The sequence below is a fragment of the Eurosta solidaginis genome, chromosome 1, assembly GCF_040869045.1.
Source record: "Eurosta solidaginis isolate ZX-2024a chromosome 1, ASM4086904v1, whole genome shotgun sequence".
Lineage (NCBI taxonomy): Eukaryota > Metazoa > Arthropoda > Insecta > Diptera > Tephritidae > Eurosta > Eurosta solidaginis.
In genome coordinates, this window is record NC_090319.1 from 37,982,483 (window position 1) to 37,999,456 (window position 16,974).

General features: G+C 37.8%; 1 protein-coding gene across 1 annotated transcript; it reads left to right on the forward strand.

The window, feature by feature from the left end:
• Positions 1–442: 442 nt before the first annotated feature.
• On the forward strand, positions 443–2,812 carry Sil1 (Sil1 nucleotide exchange factor). The gene is made up of 2 exons (XM_067789344.1): positions 443–643; positions 734–2,812. Exons 1-2 carry the CDS (start codon positions 529–531, stop codon positions 1,957–1,959), a joined length of 1,341 nt encoding a protein of 446 aa, XP_067645445.1. The 5' UTR covers positions 443–528; the 3' UTR covers positions 1,960–2,812.
• The last annotated feature ends 14,162 nt before the right edge of the window (positions 2,813–16,974 follow it).

Genomic DNA, 16,974 nt, shown 5'->3' on the forward strand with positions numbered 1-16,974 from the left:
GTCAGTAGTGACAACATGATTAAATCGGATAAACTGTTCTCGCATACATAAAATTCCGTTGAGAATTATGTATCTGTCTCACATGCATAATGGTATCTGCTGTATGTTCTTTTGTTCTGTACCAGGTGTCCGAAGCTTTCCCAGTTTGAGTCCTTTTTCATGATTATAGGCTTTCGTTGGGTACATGCGGACATGCGTGAGCGAACAAAGGAACACATAAATTTGAGTATCAATGTTTACGTCATCGCAGGATCAGCATTGTCAATTACAAGTGTGAGTGGATTAGTAAAACTATCAGCGTTTCTTGTAGGGTTGCTGACAATCAGATGATAGTCATATGATAGTATGATAGTCAGTATTGTAGGGTGGGAGATACAACAAATTTCATCGATGTGGCAGGGCGAAATTCCTTCGATAACGAAGTCTACCACACTACAGCTGTTTACAATAACAAAGAAGACACGTTCTCAAAAACCAAATGAATAAATATTTTGATGTATAATTGAATAAAAGCTATTTATTTTAAAAATGAATTTAATACCGTCACTGACATTGCTATTGTTAGCAGAATTTGCCATTGCTGTTGGTAAAATCGACAACAAAACATTTGAAGCAACAAATACTTGGCAGGAGATAAAAGAAGGTTGGTATACCTAGGTGCACACATATATGGATACATATGTATGTAAGATTTGTTTATTTTCTGTTATTTATAATAATATACATTTTTAAGGCCAACAAATACCAGCCGGCTTGCATGTGCGAATAAACTTGCGAACTGGGAAAAAGGAAGCTAAACTGCTGGATCACAATGAAAAAGAGAAAAATGAAAATAACGCATTATCCGAAGTTGCTGACGATGTTAATGAAGAAACTAAACACAAAGTAACCGACAAACATAAATTGAAATTTAGTAGTTCGCTGTCCGAAGCTATAAAATCACTACCCAAAGACAGTTTGGGGTTAACATATTCACCGGAAAAGCTAAGGCAAATAAAAAGAGACTTCAAAACGTACGACGAACTTAAAAAATCATTCAAAGATTTCCAAAAGAATTTTCAAACGGATGCCGAACTAATAACACAACTCATTTATCAGTATAAAAACCTCACCAAAGATGAACAGGAACTGTCGATATCATTGAAAACTAAAATCACAACGCAACTGCGCATATTAGAGGACTTAGATTATCTTGTACATCAAATAGACAATGCCCTGCTGTTCATAGACAAAGGTGGCTTGGAAGACATCATACTGCCACTCGTGGTTAATGAAACAAATATAAATTTGCGGGTGAAAGGTATACGAGTGTTGGGCGCATTAACGCTTAACAATCCTAAAGCACAAATTAAAGCTTTCGAAAAAAATGTCGGTGCATATTTATCACAAATTCTCTCCTCTTCAACGAATACAGATGAATTATCTGCGACACTGTATGCTATCGGTAGTATTTTAAGAAAGTTTCCAATGGCATCACAAAGAATCCTTTCAACATCCGGGGTACAAGCGTTGGTTGCTGTGCTTAGTAAACAGTGTGATTTAAAAGTAAAAGCCAAAGCTGTTACACTTATAAGTGATATAATTGTTGAAAAGAAGCTTGTGCTCTCAAAAAATGAAGATGCAGATAGTCAGTTAGCTGCAGCACAATATGCCGAATTGAATCTTCCAGAATGGCTGCAAGCAAATGGATTTTGTGATGCTGTAGATTCAGTGATTTCAACGAATCTTCACGAGTTGCTGCATCAACCCGATTTGATGGAATACTTTGTTGTTGGATTAGAAAACTCGGCAGTAATCTGTAGGCCAATTTGGTCAAAAAGTGCACAATTACGGCACACTTTATTGACTATAAAAAATCGTTATATCTATGAAAAGGAAGAGTATCGTAAAGAGTTGGCTGAGCAGATTGAAAAGCTGGTTGGGGTTTTATATAATTCTGAAGCTCATGATGAACTTTAAAATTTTTAAAATTGAAACTGCTCTATACTGCTCTGATACTATAGTAGCGTTCTGCTTATCAAATGGAGGCATTGACCAACGCCAAGCCAATATATAAAGTTTATCCTGTTTTCAAATGAAATATTTGTTGAGTCCATAGATACAGTCAACGCCAAAACTCCAGCAGTTGTGTTACAAAAATTTGTTATCATGATTTTTATACTTTATATCTTCAATATCGACGGCCGAATGGATAAACATAAACCTGAACGGAGGTTCGCTCCATCTGGGATGCCTGTTTGAAAACGACCTATGAGAAATTGCTTGATGAGCGCCATATTTCAGAAATTGTTTTAAAAACTGCAAAGTTCGGATCTTGGCTGAAGAGTGTTCCAAGTACATTTTTCTTTACCGTCCTATCAAAGCTCAAATTTTCAATTTTTCTCAGAAATTAGCCTTCTTGAAAGTCTGAATCTGGACGTTCTTTTACAAAAATTACTCCATTGGCCTTCGACTGTTTTCTGTACTGTTATCATTTGAAATAGCAAACTAGAGTTAAGCTTGAACCTCTACGTCTTATTTGTAAGCAAGTTTTTAAACATAATAATTTGTGATTTTTATAAAGATGTTAAGACTTGATTAGTATAATGCTTTATGCTCCGCGTTCCATTAGACAGTGATACAGACCCCGAAAAAATTTAACATGCAAATCCAACAACAAATTGATCCATTGTTTTTGCATTTGAAAATTTTTTGTTGAGATCTGGTTCTTTGTCCATTGGAACGCGGATATTATTTATGATCTTTTTAATAAAACATCCTAACTCTATCTATCTTTACAATTTAATATATCCGAAGAGTACCAAACAAACAACTCAATCTTGATTGTATTATATTGATGTTCAAGTTCTCAGGCGCAGCAATGCTTTATTAGGTTATTCTGTAACTTTTAATGCCCCAGCGGGTTAGGGGCTTAGAATATACCCGCGGTAGGTATGCCTGCCGTAAGAGGCGACTAAAATACCGGATTCAAGGGGTTTGTGTAGCGCAGCTCTTTCAGGTTTCCAGCGCAATACATAGCTTCTCCAAACCCAATTGTCAACCTCATCTATCCGTGGCGAATCCTGTTCCATTAACAGCCGAGGCTCTGGCGACCCGGAACTCCATGGATCTAGGGGGTGGGAGGGCGGTATGGCGGGATGGCCTAGAAGGTCTCGTGTGTTCATAACAAATCGTTCCCGAGATGGTCGAGCTTGGTACCGGAACGTACCGGATCTGCATCCGGAAAAGGACCATCAACTCGATAACACTTTTTAATTAGCATAAAACATACCTCTCAAACGACCACGCCGTTTTTCGTGCTTTTCTACGATACCCTCTTGAGATTGTTGTGAGGAGCAACTCAACACATCCAGGCTCATGACGAAAACAAATTTTCAAATAAAAATTTTGATTAAAAGAATTTAAACAACTTTAAGTTGTTTACAAATAAAATTTAAACAAAAAGAAATTTCCAAATTCTATAGGCATGGCAAGTTAAGGTAAAACAATAAGGTATAACAAATGTAAGAATTGCCGTTTTTATGATTTTCAGCGTCGGAGCTCAATCCGATTCTGAATGGTGATCTTTAAAGGTCAAAGGGTGGGTTACTCAGCTGCGGACGTTGGTTATCAATCAATTGGGCAAGCGGTTCGACGAGGAACCCGTCTGTTTCCCGGCGTTCGTAGATGACATTTCAATAATTATAATATTGTAAATTTCTTTCAATGATTAGCTCTTTGTTTGATTAGTTGCTTGAGATATACATAAATGCAAGGCCATCTCGTCGAGGTTTGGCTGAGATCGCTATCGGATACTGTATTACTCTGGTTTTTGTTATTATTGTTGTAACAATATTTTGCACCGCTCATTATGCTCGTTTACTTACAGCCCTGTTCCATCGCATATGCGGATAAATGAGAAATGGTTTTGCTGCGTTTGCCGGAAAAGAATCTTTTTTGGCCGGTCACGTGCAAGGGATGGTTGCATCGGACAGGTTGTTCTGGACTAGATCCCAAAACCCGACGCCCTCGTAACTTTTATAAATCGTTTGTGGCTCCTACTGTTCAGCGCGAGCGCTTTTTGCCGACAATATATAATGCATTCTACGGTTGACAAAGATAGACGGAGGTCGAACAGACACGCACATAAACATTAATTCAGCGCGTCTCCAATTACCATCACCGCCAAAGAGGTTGAGGATGCCATCGCTCATGCTAAACCATCCAAAGCAGTGGGCCCAGACGGCATAGCCATGCCGATTCTTAAAAGCCTGTCTCTTTCCACCTTCGTCATTCCCAAAAAATGGAAAATGGCCAAGGTGGTCCCGCTACTAAAGCCTGGGAAACCTGCTAACATAGGAGAGTCATATCGCCCGATATATCACCTATCGCCAGTAGCCAAGACGATTGAAGCCATTTTGCTCCCCTACTTCAAAGAAAATTTGCAGCTAGAATGTTATCAGCAAGGCTACAGAAAACTCCATAGCACCACCACCGCGCTAAATGCCATTAGCACCCAGATAAATTGCGGTTTAAATCAAAACCCTCACAATAGAACAGTACTCGTTGCGCTAGACCTATCAAAAGCTTTTGATACGGTCAACCATGGCACGTTACTGCAAGACCTGGAAGGGTCCAACCTTCCCCCATGTCTTAAAAGGTGGACCGCAAATTATCTGGGTGGTCGGCAGACATCGGTGCAATTCAGGAACGACACATCAAAGCCAAGAGGAATTAAACAAGGGGTGCCACAGGGTGGTGTCCTATCCCCATTTTTGTTTAACTTCTACATATCAAAGCTATCTTCGCCACCAGAAGGAGTTACTATCGTTTCCTACGCCGATGACTGTACAATAATAGCCACAGGCCCAGGCCCACACATCGATGAGCTTTGCAACAGAATAAACGGCTACCTCCCTGACCTCTCAGGTTTTTTCGCTTCGCGAAACCTGGCATTATCACCGACTAAATCCTCCGCGACCTTATTTACAACATGGACGTCCCGAATGTCGATCATTTTGAACATCCACGTCGATGGCACTACGCTACCGACTTTCCTACACCCTAAAATCTTGGGTGTGACGTTTGATCAGGATCTACATTTTGGTGAGCATGCAGCCGCAATTGTATCGAAAATCCAGAGCCGCAATAAAATCCTCAAATCTCTTGCTGGCAGTAGTATTTCCTATTCTACATGTGGCTAAAGTAAAAATATTTTTCCTAAAATTATGACCTCCCTAAAAGCTAGGTTTCCTAACTGAAGCACCTCATACTTATATCTATTTCTTTAATTATTTCTATTTCTAACTTTAATTATTTCTATTAAATAACGATTTTCGTTGTTATTTTATTTTGTTATGGTTTTATTGAATTTAGTGTATAACAAAAATCTGTAGCTAATTGTGCAGGAATTTTGAAGCTGTCGTTGACGGAAGAGCAAGGTAGTTTATATTAGTAGTATTAGTTCGGCTAATGGGTAGGCGGGAGGTATCTCTTTTTTTTTTTTTTGTATTTTCCAGCAATATATTTTTGGTCTTTTACGTCATTCGATTTCTGCGGCGGCCACCAAGACAGAATCGTCATGATATTAATGAAGAATTATTTAATTTTTAACCGGAATTTCTCACTTTCACTAACTCTAGCGTTAGTGCAATTATTAGATCGTGGATAACTTGGATATCTTTTTATTATTTTTAATTTGCCTACTGCAGTAAATATTCGATTAATGTTTCACCAATTTGTCCCTCAGGACAACTGTGTTTTTCCTTATGAATTTCAAGTCCTAGATTGCCGGCATTTCTTGTATGCCTGGTCGAATATTGTCCTAAGTCAATAACTTCCTCAAAAATCTGGTTGCTTGATAATTTTTCTACGCTAACAATTTTCTATCCTAAGATGAAAATGAGCGTGAAAATGTTTATAGCGCTTTAATATATATATGTATATATATATGGGGTATTCCATCCCATTTCGACCAATTTTGAACCCGACCCCTTTAGAATTGGCTGAAAGTTTTTCTTCTTTTTCTAGCTTACCAAAGACGTTTTTCAGAATTTTTTCAAATTTTTCCATCCAGCTCAAAAAAAGTTATGAATTTAAAAAAAACACCGTTTTTGTTTTCAAAATGCTATAACTTTTTCAAAAATTGACCGTTTGGGATCTTTTTTTTTTAAATTTGTTTTTAAATGTACTTTTCGGAAAAAATAATACAAAAAAATTTTTAAAGTTTTTTTTTTAATTTTTCAGTTTTTCGAGATTTTTTGAATTTCGCCATTTTTTTTTCTCATAAAAAACTTCAATCAATTCTGCAATCATCCCCACTAATCCCGGAGTGGGCCGATTTTTTTTTATATATTTTTTTATTTAATTGAAAAAAAAAATTTCCAAAATAAAAATTTTTTATGTAGTTTTTCAGCTTTACTGATCTATTAGGGTCAAGTGCAAATAAAATTTAGCCAGTAAAGCTGAAAAACTACATATAAATTAATAAAACTGATCGGAAATTACCATTAAATAAAAATTTTGTTTTTATCAATTTTATTTATATAACAAAAAAATGTAAGAAAATGATTTTTAAGTATTCTTTTCTTTATATATTATGGTAATCTACGATTAAAATAACCAGGATTAATGAATGACACAGTAAACATGTAAGTTTTCTAAAAATAATGTAACATATATAAAGAAATGAATACTTAAAAATCATTTTCTTACATTTTTTTGTTATATAAATAAAATTGATAAAAAAAAATTTTTATTTTTGAAAATTTTTTTTTTCAATTAAATAAAAAAAAATATAAAAAAAAATCGGCCCACTCCGGGATTAGTGGGGATGATTGAAGAATTGATTAAAGTTTTTTATGAGAAAAAAAAAATGGCGAAATTCGAAAAATCTCGAAAAACTGAAAAGTAAAAAAACTTTAAAATTTTTTTTGTATTTTTTCCGAAAAGTACATTTAAAAACAAATTAAAAAAAAATCCCAAACGGTCAATATGATTTGAAAAAGTTATAGCATTTTAAAACAAAAACGGTGTTTTTTTTTTAAATTCATAACTTTTTTTGAGTTGGATGAAAAAATTTGAAAAAATTCTGAAAAACGTCTTTCGTAAGCCAGAAAAAGAAGAAACACTTTCAGCCAATTCTAAAGGAGTCGGGTTCAAAATTGGTCGAAATGGGATGGAATACCCCATATATAGGTTCTCTTTGTGAGTTTTTCTTTGTGACTTTTTCTTCATTTTTGCTGTTGTTGGTAATATTATTATTTTATTTTTTAATTTTGCATACTTTCACCGACACGGAGTTTCTTTTCATTTCATTCATGTAATTTGAAAAAATTGTTATTTTTGGTATACATTTTCTACCGCGATAGCTTTTGTGGTTGGTATTTCCATGTGAACTACTGTGGATTTTTGCTATTGCTTCCTGATTATCTTTGTCTTCAAAGATATCAGGAGCGATCAAAGAAATTATGCAAATTCTTTATTTGCTATTGAATTTGGGCAGGGCTCTCGAAGCAGCCTTTGTTGTCGATTGCGGCTTTATGAAATTTACTTGAAGTATTTCTTGCTAATAGCGCGATAACGCAGATTAAAACTGCTAGCCAAACATCTGGAGTGTTTGGAGGAGGTTTTGTTTCTGGTTCAGCTGGTGGTTCATATTTAACTATCCTGTTTTCTGTTTCTGAATTTTTTTTCCCTAATTCATAACCGGCTATCGCTATCGTGATGCCTTGAGCTATTTTTGCCCACCAGGACATTTTGAAACTTCTGTAATTATTTTCCTATTTCAGTAAATAAGGGTTTAAATTCCAATAAAATGTCTTTGCTTTTTTTTTTCTAGGTACTCCATTTTATTTATAACTTTTGTATTATAATAATTGTTATTCTAAAATATTTTTTAAAATTATTTTATTTAGGTTAACATTTTTAACATTTCAAAAATTTTTATGGTTTAATAGCTTAGTATATTTTTTTTTTCTTTTAACTAATTTTACAAAAATATCTAAAACTTTATTCCTATGAGATTTTATTTCATTTTTATTTATTCATAAACAGAATTTTTTTTTACAGAGTTATTATAATGTTAATATTGATCCCTATCGGGGAAAGTCATCCTGATCATCCTAGCTATTTCTTCTTCTTTGGTCGTAGGGTTTACCACATCTTCTAGGGTTGGTTCCCTAGTCATTCCTATAATCGTCCAGAGCTTTTTTAGTGCATTTAGTTCTTTCTCTAGGTCCCTAGTTTTTAGAGTATTTTCGTCCCACCATTGGAGTTGGACTTTCGAGAAGTCCCTTTGCATTTTAATTTATTACTTAAATGGTGAAAAGGTGGTACATTTTAAAGAGTTTCTAAAGTAGGAAGTTTTAATTGGATTTTTTATAAAATATCCTCGCAATTTTTGTATGAAATCTGAGTGTTCCAAAAAAAAATTTTTATAAATATTTGAAAATTATGAAGCATTCCAATTTACTGACACATTTTGTTTTTAACTTATTTGAGAATTTTATTTATATATTTTTTTCTCAAGGTTTTTCTATCAAGCTAGTCCTACTTTGCAATATTGATTCTAACTTAAAATGCAGATAAAAAAAAATTTCCTAAGCAAAAACGAAGTTTTGCTCATAGTTTAGCGTCCGTGAGGCTGCTCAATTGATTCTAAAAAATTTTAATTAACTTAAACATTTATAACTCCTTGCTGCCAGTCTGAATGTTGTTTGCTCCTGATTTTTGCTATTGTTGAAGATTTCTTTATTCTACCTCGCTTGCTTTTATTTGGTCAGTCATTCTTATTGCCTATCGTAATGTTGTTTAACTTCGAGTTTAATTTGCTCAAATCCTCATAACTGATGATGGTAGGAATTTTCTGGGAATCCTTTTTCTAGCGCCAAATGTCGCCTTCCTTTGTATCCTGTTGGGTTCAGGATTACGTAATGTTTGTTTTTAGTTTGGCAGGACCTTTAATCCTGTCTTTTAAAATTCTTGGCAGTTAGCAAACTGTTTGTTGAGATGGCAGCATCTCTGTTCAGCAAGATCTAGCGAATTTTGCTTATGAGCAAATTTTCAGTTTGGTATGACGCATTAATACATTAGGCGACTTGGCAAACGCGAATGAACTCATGGTAGTTATCTGGGTCAATGAACGAATGTTTGTAGTGTTAAGTGTGTTTGAAGTGAGGTGAATTCCACGCGATACTACACTTGGGAAAAAGACAAAGAAACGCTCATTACCACTTACAAAGCAATTGGCCAGCCGATTTCATGCCACGCCAAGCCTAAAGACTACTCACTGGAAGAAGCTACAGGCCTGCCAAAATACCGCCCTCAGAACCGCCACGGGTTGTCTTCTTATGTCCCCAGAACACCATCTACATAATGTGGCGAGAATACTCCCCATTAGGCAGAGAAATGAAATGATAACCAAACAGTTCCTGTTGAATACCCAGAAACCTGGGCACCCCAACAGACATCTGATTGATAAGCCAACACCGCCCAGGGGTTTAAGGAGTCATCTCCGTAAGCATTATGAGGAAATACGGCACCTGCGAACTCAACTGTATGAAGCAAAAAAACACAAGCAAGTCCTCAGTGAACTCCACAAACAGGCGTCGGACCTCTATGCCAGGAACTGCCCGGTGAATCCTGTACTCAAAGAGCAATACCCTAAACTTGCAAAAGAGGAAAGCACACTCCCTAGGGAAACGGGAGTCAGCCTAGGTCAACTTCGATCTGAATACTGTAACAGGTTAAACTCTTACTTATCCAGAATCAACCCCGACATACAAAACATATGTCCTGCTTGTAACGTGTCCCCACATGACACCAACCATCTCGTCAACTGTATTGTGGAACCAACGCCTCTAACACCCCTCTCATTATGGCCCACCCCTATTGAAACAGCAATTTTCCTTGAACTCCCGTTAGAGGATATTTATGACAATTTGTGATCGGTCACACCAATTGGATGGGGCGAGGCACTGCTACAACAACAACAGAATGCTTCGAGTATAGCCAAGCCCTAGTCACTGTAATGTCGGTACCACTGTCTGAGCCATCCTCCCATTTCTTCTTCGTAGGATACCTTATGTTATAAACCCGGAAGACTGTCTGCCGTAATATGTAGTTTGCGTGATGGCCCGGCTTAATAGGGGTCCACGACTCAAGTGACGAAACAACTAACGTATAAATACTTGAATTTTTTTTTCTGAAATAAGTCGTCAGTCGGCATTGGTTTGGTTAGCCCGTCGAGTGTATTTATGCTATAAGAAGCTTCTCAGTAAAACTCGTCTGCCGTAGCAGAAACCGTTCGGAGTCGGAATAAAACATGTACACCCTCCAACTTAAAGAAAAAATGAAGAATCAGGGCACCAGAAACATCTTCGGACTAATAACAATAAATCAAAAAAGATTTGTCTCTAACGAAAAACTAAACTGTCCCGCCGTGACGTTAAAATCGTGCTTGACGACTTGAACGCCAGGGTGCGGTAGTACGTTCCACCAAAAGGTCTTCTTGGTTGTCTTTGGTCGAAGAACGCGGAACCAAATCGGTTACGTCTAGTTCTTTTTCTTCTTCTTGTAGGGATAAGGAGATTCTTCGAAGGTTTTGGTAAATTTTACTAACTATTCCGCTCATCTCGGGGATGAATTGATGCGACCACGCTGAACTCTCTAGGCCATCAAGTCCCCTCCTTCTGTGAGTAGCGTCGAGTCGCCAGAGTTTCCCCTGCTTAATAAACAGGACAAGACAAGGGTAGGCAAGGTTGACAATTGCGCTGGCAACTCCTTAAATCCAAAAATCGATCACTTCGTAATTGACGGTAGGTAGTGCGGATGCTCGCACTCTACGAGATACAAATATCGACTTGTGGCATTCAAGAAATGCACACGCAACACATACAGCAAAGAAAGGTCACGCAAGTGTTCGGAAAATTATGGAAGCTGCTTTCGAAACTGGCAGCTGATGATCACTCCTTTTGGTTCACACATTTTCTCATTGGGATCGACCTTATGAGTGAAGACCGACGCCTCGTTAGAAGAAAGAAAGCCTGAGTGCGCAGAGTTTCAGAAGCTGGCTGATAGAAAGCAAAATTCCCGAAAATTCTACCAAAAAAATCCGATGGATGACGACAAGTTTCTACACCGGGTCAGATTCCGGCATGAATGCCAGTGGCAACCTAATAACCGACGTACCTAAATGTTGTACATAAGTTGTGATGAGAACACTTATCCTCCATCCTAGATTGCCAGGGAGATCTGTAATGAAGGAATATATGTTCATCCACCCGACTGAAATGAAGTGAGAATGTCAACACCGCGCCTTAACATCACAAGGCAACGGAAAACGCCGAACTATCCGCCGAGCTGCTTAAACACGGAGGCGGTTATATCTCGCATATTGCGCGAAAGACTAAAGCTCAAAGTCAACAAAATTGTTGAACTGTCAGAAATCAGTGCGGCTCTAGAGTTGGTAAGTCTACGTTGAGCAACACCACATCTCCGAACCATTCAAAACGAAGCGAGGCATCAGATAATTCTTTAATCTTTTGCTGGAGAAGATTATTCTAGCAGCAGAATTAAACCGGATGATGGTACTAGAATAAAAGAAGCCGCTCGGACTAAGAAATGCTTCTATCGACAGCAATATTTTGAAGCAGAGGGAGGGGGGGGGGGGGCCTTCACCAAGTTGGGAGAGATAGGTGGAGTAAGACATGATCTCCGTTGGCGGTATCAATAGCATCTGTCATTGCGAAACTGGGACAGTTGGCGTGCTTTGTTACAAAACGGCCAAAATCGCCTAGGCGGTTTCGACTGTATGATAATGAATGAACAACTGGTACGTGGGTTACGGTGAGCTGTAATTGTTTGCATAAGAGCTTGCTACGATCTCCTATCATCTGCTGAATTTTCAGGACTTTCCTCATGAGCCAGTAGCTTGGTCTCCTCTCGATAGCGGTTTGGCAGTTTCTCAGTTAAAACTTATTTGCCTTGCATATGCCGTTCGGAGTTGGCATACAACATTTAGGTTCAGTCCCGCCAATTCGTAGAAAAAATTAAAAAAGGAGCTTGCCTCAAATTGGAAGAGAAGCTCAGCCTAAACCTCTCGGAGATGTTTCGCATACAAAGCGTATTTTGTTTTTTTTTTATCTTATTCTGTGGAAAATTATTTTATCAACAGATTTAAGTGTTGGTACCATCTTTTACATCTGAATAAAACTCTACCTTCTCTGGATTGGATAAAGATGCAAAAGGGCCTAGCTGAATGAGGAGAGTAAGAAGTACTTGCTGTCATCAAAGAAAGAATCGGCAAATTTGCGCCTTGGCAACCACTTCATAAATATATAAATTCGAGACAATGAAGAACTTTTATATCTGGGAACCAGAATTTACAGCGAAAACAATGTCAGCCTAAAAAATCCATTGGAGAATCCCTCTTGCGAACAAGCACTACTTTGAACTGAGTAGGAAATTTAAAAGAAAAAGTCCTCTAAAAATTATGCTCTATATATTTTTCATCCCTGTCCTTATTTATGGCTGGGAATAATAGCGTGTCTCGAGATACAACAAATCCGGTTCACAAGAACTTAGCCGTTTGAACCAAAAGTGCATAAACAGGTCCTTAGCCTCAACCGCTATGAGTGGGCAAAATCCTGTGCCGATAAATACCCAACGAACCCCGTTCTCAGATTCCAATACCAGAAACTCGCAGTTGAGGAAAGCATTCTTCCCAAGGGAACTCGCGCCAATTTGTCACAACTTTGGTCTAAACACTGTAATAGGTTAAACTCTTACTCATCCAGAATCAACCACGACATAAGCAAGTTAAAACTTCTAGTTTTTTCGGTCTTCTGTTAGAGAACATCAATGATGATTTATGTGTGGTCGCACCTAATGGATGAAGCGAGGGACTGGTACAAGTAGAACAAGAAGAAGAAACGATTGAATGACTCAAGGAGTATTCGAGAGAAAAGTACTCCAGAAGATTTATGGTCCCGTCCGTGATGCGTGACTTGTTAGAAAACGGCAAAAGTGTTTGTCGAAGGAAGTTTAATTTTGTCCTGCTTGCGCTTTAAGACCCCGAAGGATATGCAAGGCTTGCCCACTTTCGACGCTTCCAATTGAAGCCAGTTATCACGAAACAGGAATAGCTGACGTGATTTGTTACAAAACGGTGAAAGACTTACGAGATCGCTCTAACTGTTCGCATAAGAGCTTGTTACAGTCTTTTGTTATCTGTCGAGTTTTCAGACACTATTCCCATCGGCCAGTTTAGTCAGTATCTTAAACCTCTCCCATTTACTTAGTTAAATATGTTATTTACATAAATAAATACATATGTACATATTTGTCTACTTACATAATTTTCATTAATTATTTGAGATATATTCCTGCTCATCCCCCACTAAATAAAAAACAAAAAAACTTGGTACATGAATCTGTAGTCGCATGCAACTGCGCCATTTGACACGGGTTTTCACAAATTTGTTTGGTCGGCTGCGACAGTCTTCCGACTTGAGTTATGTTGCATAAGGACATACGAACTTACAAATATGGCTGGGCATAAGAAAAAAATGCTGCTAAGTTGTTTTAAAAGATCGCTTAATTGGTACAACTCTTAAAATGCTACTTTACGCTACCATACATACCAACATACCTACGCACGTATGGACGAAGTATACTGAGGGAGGGTGCACATATTCATAAGCAATTCATTAGAAATCAATATCCCCACGGAGAGATTCAGAAACATCATGCCACCTCCAAAAAATATTTATATTCATATACATACTACATATATGTATTAGGGTGGGTCGATTTGTATGGACGAAAGTTAACCGATATCGCGCCATCGATTTTTCGATAGAATTTGGGCTCAGGAAAAAAAAATTTTCACATGTATACCCTGTCCGATCCAAAAATGTCCGCTGAAAACGTTGGCGATACCAGGTTAAAAAAAAAAAATTTTTTTTGAAAATTTTTAGTAGGTCATGAAAAAACCTTAAAAATCAAAGTCGAAAAAAAGTAAAAAATGAAATTTCGCAGGCTCGAAAATATAAAAATATTTTTTTTTTTTTTTTTCAAAAACCTATTATCGCCAATGTTTTTAGCGGATATTTTTGGGTCGGATAGGGTATACATGAAAATTTTACAATCAAATGAAATTTTTTTTTGTAATTGATATTAGAGAAAAATTGTAAGTTTACAAACGACGATGGATACTAGGACATATTTCTGAATTTCAATTCTTCATCAGCTATGTAGCTTTTCGGGAGCTAAGCGTTGAACTCGAATCTCCAACATTCATATAAGTGCAGAGGTAGATGCCATTAGCTGCTAAGCCATATGAATGTCCCGTTGTTCGCTGTACAATTGGTCTCTAAGAGTTATATATGACTTAGCAGCTAAAGTCTTGCACTGATATGAATGTTGGAGATTCGAGTTCAACGCTCAGCTCCCGAAAAGCTAGCTGATGAAGAAGTGAAATTCAGAAACATGTCCTAGTAACCATCACCGTTTGTAAACTTACAATTTTTCTCTAATGTCAATTACAAAAACCATTGTATAAAGCAATATGAGCAAAGCTCGCTAATTAAATACATATGAACATTTTTTAGTAGGTCTGAAAAAAAACTTAAAAATCAAAGTCGAAAAAAAGTCAAACAAATGAAATTACGCAGGCTCGAAAATTATTTTCTTAGGTATGCCTAGTAGAACTTTTTTCTCGAACACAAATCCTATCGAAAAATCGATGGTGCGATATCGGTTAACAAATCGACCCAGTCTAATGTGTATGTATGTATGTGTGCTTGTGTTAAGATTGTGTCCCAACCTCTTGACTTCTGAACCGCGCGCGCACTCTTACCCCTAAGTCTCGTGCTCCATGACAAATGCGTTAGTATGTAAATGACGCGCAAAAGTGCGTAACAGCAGGAAGACGCAACAAGAAGTACCCCGTCTGCATATTTGTAAATTAAAGAGTCTCATTTTCGGTTCAATGCAGGACTCATAATAACCCTCAGCCACACAAAACTAAACAAAGCATACCTTCGTCTTTTTTTTTTTTGTCTTTTGTGAGAATAGAAAACGTTACGGCGTATAGCAGACCAGTAAGGACTCTTGTGCGCTTCTATTTTTGTAGCAGCACCTTTCGCCGGCTGCTCCTTTTATTTGTTGTTTTCTTAGTTTTTTTTTTGTGTATATTCCAACTTCCTCCCAATTTTGTTTGCAGTTCATAACTTTTGACATCCAGCTTGAACTTTTATGATCTCATTTTTGTCGCCTAGTGGCTCATGGCAAGCATCTATTAAGACGCGTGTGACGCACGCGCAGTCACCTTCTTGAAATATGGTACATATTGCTGTGATTTCATATTTTTTCTCGTTGTGTATTTACATATGTACAAGCCTCTTGAGACCACCAATCATTCATGCAAGATGGGTTCATGCATAATTTGTTTCTATTATAGATTTGCTTCCAATAGGAAAAGAAAAATGTATATTTGATTAAGATATGTTAGCACAACCGTAAGACGTTTTACTGGCCCAAAAGTGTCGCCATATTATTTCAAAAATGTACCTCTTTCACCTCCTCATTTTCATCCCGAATCCCGCTTGTACGCTGCCATTGGCACCCACTTTGTAAAAACCCTTTCCATTGAGAAAAAAGTAACAAGAAGCTGATGAGAGCACTTTTTTGTGAATACTATAAGACTATAATTTGAGGGCAGCTACTTGGCATGTCCTAACCCTTTCTTCGTGAGGGCAGAGGGCACAGGCTGAAATCACTACTATAAAGCGATTGACAGGCATGACCGGTAGATAATAGGGCTTATGGCGTCTATGGAATGAGTGTCTCACCACGATATCCATCAAGGCGAGCTCTTGCAAAGTAACATTTATCTATGCCTTTGAATCAATAGATGATGCGGATAAGGAGAAACTAAAAAGAATATACGATGAATACAGACGCCATGCCAGGAAAATATAGCTTGGCGCCTTCAATACCAAAATGGGCAAGTAGGCGGTCCATGGTCTAACTTTCTTACTTAAGTGGCGCTTAACCATTTAAACGGTTACGACCGTCCAACAAATGGTGACAGTCGCATCTTCGCTGCGCTAACTGGTGCCAATTGTTAACACCAAGCGAATTCGTTTTCCACCTGGTTCTTCCTGCGGGATGGGAACTTCCATAGGCAGATTCCTATAAAAATTCTTTGTTAGCCGGATTATCATCTTTCATTCGCATAACTTGGCCTAACCAACGCAGCTGTTGTGATTAATTTGCTGGACTTTGTTGACGCCTGCGTAAAGCTCGTACAGCTCATTATTAAATCTTCTTCGCTACTCGCCGTCGCCAACGCGTAGATGTTCGTAAATATTCGAAGAACTTTTCTCTCGAACACTTTAGAGTTGCGTCATCTGATGTTCTCAGTGTCCATGCTATTGGACCATACATCAAGGCGTATACGATAAGAACATTTTAGAGCATAATTTCTCGTTTGCCAAGAGTGATTCTTCGCTGCTCCTTAGTATTACAGCCGGCAAACTTCGCCTCCACGACCGAACAGCTCTCAACTGAATGGGGGCTGATCCACTTTGCAGCGGTTTGAAATACGGTCATCTGTACTAAAAGGTTTCAGCATAGAAAGATTTACAAACGAATTTACACAAAACCAAATTGATCACATCATGATCGACGGCAGGCATAGTATTCGTGGTCTGGTTGTACGTTTTTTAAGGAGAACCTGAAACAGCCAGCTGATGAATAGCCAATTAGGCTTTCGCTCCAACTTACTAAGAGCAATCGACGACTGGACGATGAAGCTAGGCCCAAAAACTTATGATACCATGAGCAGTATTTCGCCGCCACGTAAATGATAGCCTCCGTACACAGGGCCCATGAAAGGTGCCTACTTGGAAAAAGGAAACATGAGGCAGAACGATGCGAGTACGAGGAGCTTGAGAGGCTGGATGATAAGACAAATAATAACTGAAAATC

Bases quoted from the DNA above. Each gene is read 5' to 3' on its own strand.
- Sil1 (XM_067789344.1), top strand. From the start codon at position 529: ATGAATTTAATACCGTCACTGACATTGCTATTGTTAGCAGAATTTGCC. The intron at 644-733 runs GTTGGTATACCT...TACATTTTTAAG, and splicing joins TTGGCAGGAGATAAAAGAAG to GCCAACAAATACCAGCCGGC.